Source organism: Otolemur garnettii, unplaced genomic scaffold (assembly GCF_000181295.1).
Source record: "Otolemur garnettii isolate 467f Iridium unplaced genomic scaffold, OtoGar3 scaffold00029, whole genome shotgun sequence".
NCBI lineage: Eukaryota > Metazoa > Chordata > Mammalia > Primates > Galagidae > Otolemur > Otolemur garnettii.
This window is the reverse complement of record NW_003852424.1, coordinates 2148052-2156622: the sequence shown is the minus strand read 5'-3', so window position 1 is coordinate 2156622 and position 8571 is coordinate 2148052. Positions and strand designations below refer to the sequence as shown.

General features: G+C 47.0%; 1 protein-coding gene across 1 annotated transcript in view; it reads right to left on the bottom strand.

Moving 5' to 3' along the window:
• Positions 1 to 8571, bottom strand: part of ADAMTS17 (ADAM metallopeptidase with thrombospondin type 1 motif 17) — a 345625-nt gene that overhangs the window by 117934 nt on the left and 219120 nt on the right. Inside the window, exon 13 of the mRNA XM_003788635.1 lies at positions 4690 to 4856. Coding sequence (XP_003788683.1) covers positions 4690 to 4856 — 167 coding nt within the window. The remainder of the gene's footprint in view (positions 1 to 4689; positions 4857 to 8571) is intronic.

The following is an 8571-nucleotide window of genomic DNA, read 5'->3' as shown; positions in this document are numbered from 1 at the left end:
CCGAGCCCGAAGTAAAGAAACTTAGAGCAACTCCCCTGCACAGTTGCATGTGCAGAGATGGAATTCTGACCGAGGCTGGGCTGTCTTGCCTTGGTCAGGACTTCTCCATGACTGGGGAAAGCCATAGACAGGGCAGAGAGATGGGCTCAGGGATTCAATAACCACAGGATCAAATCTGCCTGCCAGGGGCTCAGAAGGGTCCTGCTGGTGCTTTTCAATAAAGAGGACATTTGTGGCTCTTAGCATTCTCACTGTTCTCTCTCTGCCAGTGGTTAGAAGGTCTCAGCACAGGAGAGACACCATTAAATTGAGGCCATGCCAGTATTTACCCAAGGTCTGCCTGGCCTTCTGTGGGGTACGCACACTGGCGAAGCTGCCCATCATGGCCTCCTGGCCAGGTCTCAGTCAGTTAGACTAGCAGTGAGCAACTGCCCATAGCCGTGCCATTCCTAGTCTCTCCTGGGAACTCAATACTGAAAATCAGGTACAGCAAGGTCATATCTTCTCACTGATCCCACAGAAGGCCACACTACCTCATCTGTAATTCATAAGTCCCCAAACCTCTGAATGCAAGCATCCTTCCATATCTGCAGCAATCATATTTGGCAACAAAGCCAGCCTGGACTGACAGGAGACTTTGGTAGTACTAATGTCACCTCACTGAGGCGGGTGCCTGGTGGAGATATCCATGTCCTGACTGTGCAGTCCTTCCCTGGGAACATTTGGCTGATGCACTGTTATTACAGCTCTAACGCCTACAATGCTCTGAATTCTGAGTCACGTGTGGCCCCTAAAGATCTGAATAAGGAGTGTGGGCTGACCTCTCAGTATGCAATGTGGACACACTATGAGAAAACCAGCCTGCAGCGGGCACAGGAGGACATGAAGGGCAAGAGTGAACTGTGGAGGTCATGGAGGGAAGGTCCCAACATCTTCAGAGGCCAGGGCCCCATGTCTCTCTCTCCTATGAGAGATGCTGCATCTTTGCGACAGCTTCCATCTTTTTTATCCAGCAGCTCCAGCTGACTTGGGGGAGCTGGCATCAGAGAGCCCTAACCACCACACCTCTCTCCCTGCAGGGGCTCAGACCCAGGGTGAGGGTAGAGGCTCTGCCATGCCAGGGAGAAGGAGCTGGGAACACGCAGCCATGTCCAGGCACAGCTTCCACCAAGCCCTCTGACACTTCAGTGGGTTGGTGGCCTGTTGGCCTGGGCAGAGAGGACTGAACTCTTAAAGGTTTCCACTTCATTGAGATTCTACAGGGAAAGCACAAATGGAGTGAGTTGGCCGCTGGCCATCTCCATGGGCTTCTGTCTAAAGGCTTTTCCACTTAAAAACATATTCTAAGGAGAGTCTTTGTCTTCTGTTGGAGGTGGTATGTATTTGTGGTCCTGAATCTTCCCTCGAAAAATCTACCTCTGCAAGAATTCTTTTTAAACAAAAAAGGGAGAGAAAGAAAAGAAAAAATATAGCTTCCCCTTTCTTGAACTATGCGTCACTCACCAAAGAATTCCACAGTGATAGCAATGCTATGAATAGGGCAGTCATAAGGGCTTCAGAGGAGCCTGACCACAAGAATCACTCCTATGACAGCTGAGCTATAATTGTGCCTTTTATAAAACGAGTTTTGAGAGGAACACTTATAATCTGTATTCTCCGCCTGCTTTCTGAATTGACCATTTATTATTTTGTTTTTACCCTTGTGAAATGTTCCTTTTGAAAATACTGGCTTTGGTTTACATTTGAGAGAAAGGAAACCACTGAGGCAAGAAGTCATCACAATTCCACCCCAAGGAGGATGTGTTGAGCTTTCCTTGCAAAACCCCGAAGTTGGAGGTCTTGCATTCAAAGGCAAAACACTTATACTGCCTGTTATCTGTCCTTAATCAAATAGGGTTTGCACTTTTTAGATCAAAGGAAGCAGGCAGGAATCTAGTGATGACTGTTTCTTACTTGGGCAGAAAGACCCAAAGAGTGAGAGGGTGAACGGTCACATTCTGAACCCCATAAGCTCTCCAGACAGCCTCACTGCAAGGCTTCCTGGATGGAGCATCCGAGACTCAGCTACAGGGACAATAAGGCAACCAAGGCGTTCAGCCATCCAAAAGTGGTTAGGAGGAAAATAGAGGTCTAATCTGGACTTGGAGAAATCTGTGGAAAGACAGACATTTAAGTGGGATTTTTGCATTGAATAAATGAAGCAGGAGTGTTAAAAATCGAAAAAAATAACAACTTCATGCACATAGTTGGGTAGAAAGGGAAAAGGTCTGAGTCTGTCTTCAACCTGACCTTTCCTTGCTCCTGCAAAGTCGGAAAGGACAGGAATGCGGCCTAAAAGGGTCTTTATCTGGCACATTGGGGACAGCTGAGGGTTTGGAAGCAAGGCTGCTTCTCATCAGAACTGGCTACCGTGCTGGAAAGATGGCAGCTCTTCCTGGGGCCATCCTGATTAGGGGTCTGGATCTGCCTGACGCAGCCAGAAGCCTCCTGCCTCCTCCTGCATCAGATTCTCGGCCAGGCAGAGAGAGGCAAGGGCCTGCTTGCATGCAGGTGCACACGTTCTTTTGAGGAAGGGGCAGGGCTCCGCTCTCCCTCGCCTGCAGGGGAAGTCCAGTATGTCAAGGCTGTGCTTCCCTCAAATTCTGCTGCTAAACAACTGTGCAGCTACATGCACAGCCCCTGAAGGTGGCATTCATTTTTTAAAAAGAAGAATATGGGTGGCACCTGTGGCTCAAAGAGGAAGGGTGCCAGCCCCATATGCCAGAGGTGGCGGGTTCAAACCCAGCCCCAGCCAAAATAAAATAAAATAATAAAAAATAAAAAAATAAAAAAGAAGAATATCTGGGATCTCCTGGCACTGTGACTGATACCTATAATCCTAGCACTCTGGGAGTCCAAGGTGGGAGGATTGCTTGAGCTCAGGAGTTCAAGACCAGCCTAAGCAAGAGCAAGACATTGTCTCTACTAAAAATAGAAAAACTAGCCAGGTAATGTGGTGCATGCCTCTAGTCCCACCTACTCAGAAGGCTGAGGCAAGAGGATCTCTTGAGCTCAAGAGTTTGAGGTACACGCTCAGTGCCCATAGCACAGTGGTTACAGTGCTGGCCACATGTGCCGAGGTTGGAGGGCTCGAACTTGGCCTGGGCCAGCTAAAAAACAATGACAACTACAACAAAAAATAGCTGGGTGTTGTGGCGGGCACTGTAGTCCCAGCTACTTGGGAGGCTGAGGCAAGAGAACTGCTTAAGCCCAAGAGTTTTAGGTTGCTGTGAGCTGTGACGCCATGACACTCTATGACAGGATGCTGTGAGTTATGACACCACAGCACTTTATCCAGGGCGACAGAGTAAGACTCTGTTTCAAAAAAAAAATAAATAAAATAAATAAAAATTAAATAAAAAACAAGTCTGCAGCTGAGTGAGTTGGCATTACCTTGTAGATTAAAACATCATATGTCACTTTGCAAGTCAGCTCAATAAGGATGGGCCACGCCGTTGGGCTAAAAGCTGCAGATTTAAGGCCACTGTTGGAGCAATGCCTGGGCCTATCTAGCACAGTGATGCACACTTGAACTAGTAACAGCAGACTGCAAGATGTAGATTTCAAAACTTCTTCCTGTTACAGGGAAGAAACCTAAGACATGGCATTGGAATGTCATTCTTCTGCCAGACACTTTTGAGGCTGTCTGAAAGTCAGGCCTTTTGTTCTTCTTAAAGGTACCTCATCTGTACGCAAGAGGTCACATTCTGTCTTGCTACAGTACTGGAAGCTAAATGATAGCTGGCTATTTTCTAGGAGTCCCCTTAACTCCTCCAGAATTGGGGTCAGCTCCCACACTGGCCTCTGGTCAGCTGCAGAAGTTCAGATGTGTCCTGTAACCTTAACACTCTTGTCCTCTGCACAGTTTATTCTGCATATTCAATGAGATGGTGTGTGGAGCGCTAACTGGTTCCTGGAATATGGTTATGTTGACTAATGGGACCATGTTATCGTCATTAGAACACAAAGTCTTGATTCCTGAAAAGCAACAATTTTAGGTGGAAAATAGCCCTGAACCAGGTTTTGGGGTGACCTTCTCTATAATAAGCGGACATCTCAAATCCTACACAGACATCACCTGTTATTTTATCAGCCACTGGAAATGCTTACGGGGGGGTGGGGCCTATTGATTTAGGAGAAAGTTCTTAGAAAGAAAATATGCCTGTGGTTATCATCATCTTTCCCAAATTGTAAACTAGTCTCAAAGTTTTCCCCAATACCCCAGTCAAGAAGTAAGAGTCAATCCAAAATAAACTAAGGAAAGGAAGGAAAGCATTCATGTTGGAAAGTAAAACAGCAGACACACAGAAACACTGCCCCCTCCCATAGGGCCTCACTCTCTTCAAAGTTTGTCCTGGGTCCCTCAGGTCACAGCACACCCGCCTTGCTGCAAATGGGGGAGCAGGGTGCACCTGGCCTGCTGCCTGCCTCAACAACTGCTGAGTGGGAGAGCTCAGAGAGTTGGGTCATTCAAGTTCAACCCTACTGCTCAAGAAGTAGGGCCACAGCTGAATTGTGCGAAGGAAACTAGACTGTCCTGTCGGGTGGATTTGGGATGGGAAGTGTCATGTGGCTTTCCCTAGGTGGTTTTATGGTCTTGGGGGAGGGGAGAAGGAGATCACCATGTAAGGACATGCCGCATGACTTTACCATCAACCACCACTGCTGTTAGCAGGCCCTTCTTCTTGCTGCTCAGTCGGTCATGCGCCTGGCACTGCTGGTCCCGGAAGCTGGGCAGACCCTTGGGGCAGGGTGGGTTCTCACAGACTGCATGCTCCACACTGGCACCGAGGCAGTGTGTGCCTCCTGGCCCAGGTCTGGAGGAAGAAGAAGGTCTGTGTTAACCAGATTGGGCTGCAAGATAGCAGGGATACTCTGCTTTTGTTTCTCTTGCCGGGAGAGGGAACATGTGGGGTAGAAGTTCTCAGGTAGCCTTCTCTGCTGTGACAGACCACGTATTGGCAATCCCAGACCCAAATGTGTTGAGCTGACAACACATTCAAGACAGCCATCAGAAAGATACACCAAAGAATTATAAACCAAGGTTATTTGGAAACAGAGCATGGTGGGTACCACTTCAGCAAGGGCCACAAATTGTGTCTTTCATCTGAATTTAAAATCTGCTCATGGGTAACACTGAAAACTCAAGGAACATTTTTGGGGGGAAGGGTGTGTTTAAGGGCTGTTTTCTGAAAGGAAAACCTTTATATAGCTCCTAGGTATGCTTGGAGGCCACCAGGTTTCAGGATGAGTAAATAAACAGATCTTATTTACTTTATAAGGAAAGAACAAGATGAGTTCACTTGCTCATGGGTTTTGGGTAGAGACCAGTTAGACCCTGCTGTGCCTCCTTTATCTGCCTGTGTGCAACCACACGAGGTCAGTGCTGCCATTCTGCATCCTAGACACTCTCTGCTTCCACTGGGCTTTTAAGCTGTTCTGGAGACCCAGGCCACGTCCATGAGCATCCTAGGTAGCTCAAGCGTGGCTCTGCCTAGCTCTTCCACAAGACCACACAGTATCCTTGGAGGACCCTGACCTGGGCAACCGCAGTTCAGTTCATTTCCCTGATGGAATGAGATTTCTTGTTTTTCTTCTTAACTCCCTATACTTTTTATTGAAATTCAACATATGAGGAAAAAGGGGCACAAATCACAACTGCTGTGCTCAAGGACTTTGCACACATTTCATGTATCTGTTGGTGGGATGACATTACTGGACACAGTAACCATGTCATTTTTAGTATTTCTTTTTCTCCCTTTGCCATGTCTCGTGTTTGGGTGGCAAGGCTACCCTGCGATCATTGCTTTAGGGGACAGGTATAACAGCAGAAAATGGTAGAAGCCTTTAGAGGCTTTTGTGTCATACAAGTCAACATCAAGAATTGACAATCTTTTTCTATAAAGGGCCTGAAAATGAAGATTTTTGGCTTTGTGAGCCACACATTTCCTACTGAACTCTCTCATTGTAGCACCAAAGCAGCCAGAGACAAATGTATAAAAATGGGTGTACCTGTGTTCTAATAAAACTGTATTTAGGGCGGCACTTGTGGCTCAGTGAGTAGGGCACTGGCCCCATTTACCGAGGATGGTAAGTTCAAACCTGGCCCCGGCCAAATGGCAACAAAAAAATAGCCAGGTGTTGTGGCCGGCTCCTGTAGTCCCAGCTACTTGGGAGGCTGAGGCAAGAGAACTGCCTAAGCCCAAGAGCTGGAGGTTGCTGTGAGCTGTGATGCCATGGCACTCTACCGAGGGTGACAAAATGAGACTCTGTCTCTAAAAAACAATAACAAGAAAACTATTTAAACCACCAGGTGCCCAGATTTGGTCCATGGGCCATACTTTGCCAGGTCCTGGTCTGCACAGATGCCTTAAAGAAAACATTCTGCATAGAAAGAACAACTCCCTTCATACCTCTCTGTCTATTTCATATACTCCAGGGAGCAATTCCCCTCTCCAGGAGCACAGGAGGCCTAGTCAGATTATATACACTGGTGACCCCATAGTGAGTCCCTGAGCTCTGGTCTCCAAAGAAGGCTCAAGTTGGGAAATGGCTAAACTTCTACAAGGCTTATAGAATCTGGGAGCAGAGGGACCGTGTGTTTTATTTCCTGTCTAGAAGACCGGGGGGTGGGGGGCAGTTGACCTCAGAAACGATTGCAGGGTGCATATATGTAGATGGAGCCTGAAACAGCCTCCCCAAGAACCCTGGACAGGGCACCAGGTGGAAGGAGTAGAGATGGGCTGGCCCCTAAGAGCCATGAGGCCCAGCAAGAGAGACATCGCCATGGTAAGAGGTGACTCCCCAGAGAGGATGTATCAGATGCTGTGTAGCAAGATTTTACAAGTTGAACTGTGTCCCCCTTCTAAATTTGTATGCTGCAGCCCTAACCTCCAGTACCTCACAGCATGACCTGATAAGGAAATAGGGCCATTGTGGTTATAACTGGTCAAGATGAGTCATACTAGAGTACATTGAACCCTTAATCCAGTGTGATTGGCCCCTATAAAAAGTGGAAATCTGGAAACACACACATACAGAGTAAACATCTTGAGAAGATAAAAGCAGAGATTGAGATGAAGCTTCTACACTCTAAGGAATGCCAAAATCTGTCATCAAACAGAGAAGTTAGTAGGAAGGCCTGGAACAGAGTCTCCTCTTAGCCCTCAGAGGGAGCTGGCCCTGTTGACATCTTGATCTTGGACTTCCAGCCTCTGGAACTGTGAGATAATAAATTTCTGTTGTTGAGGCCACTTAGCTTGTGGTGTTATATTATGGCAGTCCCAGGAAACCAGGTACTAGATGGACAGAGGCTGCCAGACAGATGCATCCTCATAGACCTGAGATGTAGGCTCAGGGAAAGTAGGGCACAGACATAGACATAGGAAGATAATGTATAAACAAAGTGATAATCCCACATGAACTGGGAGTTTAAAAACATATATTAGGTTGGTTTCTAGAATAAAGGAAAGTACACATCCTATATACTGGAGGGTGTGGATGACTTGCACACGTTAAATAACTGACTTCCTGTGTAGTCATCAAGCTTCATTTTGCCTTCAGTTTCATCCCTTCCCACCAACTGATTTTTCTGCTTCTACATCTGGCTAACTCACAGACACCAGCTACCCGTACAACTGACAGTGGGTACTTGGACAGGAGACTGGACATGACAAAAGAAAACTGGATCCAGGAGAAAGTGAGCCTGGAGGTGGCAGTCCCTGGGATACCACATGTGTTTGGTGAGCCTCCCTCCAGAAGCTGCTGTTTCTCCTTGGCCCGAACTTCTCCCAAAGGCAAGTGTCCTTTGGGTCCCTTATCTAACCTACTCCCCCTTTGTCTCCATCTCTCATTCCTGCCCATCCTTGAGGCCATCCCCACCAGAAACGTTTTTTTTTTTTCCTACTTGGAACCTCTCTTCCTCTTGCTTCGGTCTCTGCTGGGCTGGTTTTTTTTTTTTTTTTTATCTTTAGCCTTGTGAAATGGAAGCCAGTCTTCCCCCTATTTCTCTGCAGCCTCCAGAAGGGAACTTTGTACAAGGTGCTCTTCAATCAACAGTAGTTAGACTGAACTGAATGATATTATCAAAGCTTATCTTAAAATGACCAAGAGAGAAATGATGTCAGGGAAGATGGCTGTGGCATAGGAAGAACCAAAAATCCATCTCTTCATTTACACAAGAATTGTACTGGCAAAAACTGTCTTAAGTAATAATTTTGAAGCTCTAGAGTCAAAAAAAAAAAAAAAAGAAGCTCTAGAGTCTATTTGAAAGCTTTCAGATTCTAGGGGGAAAACTGGTAAACTACTGCTAATTTTGGTCTATTTCAGCCTTCAGTGTGTGGGCAGCTATGGCCCATCCTTTGCTCCCCAGCCCCATGGCAGGAAGCAATGCCTGTGTTCCTGGTGCAGCTTGTGGGAGCCAGTGTGAGCAATAAGAACGCTGCCTTCGCGGGGGGATTCTGGGAAGATGGCCGACTGGTAGCAACCCTGGTCAGAGGCTCCTGAACAAAGGAAGAAAAACTGGTTGGAATC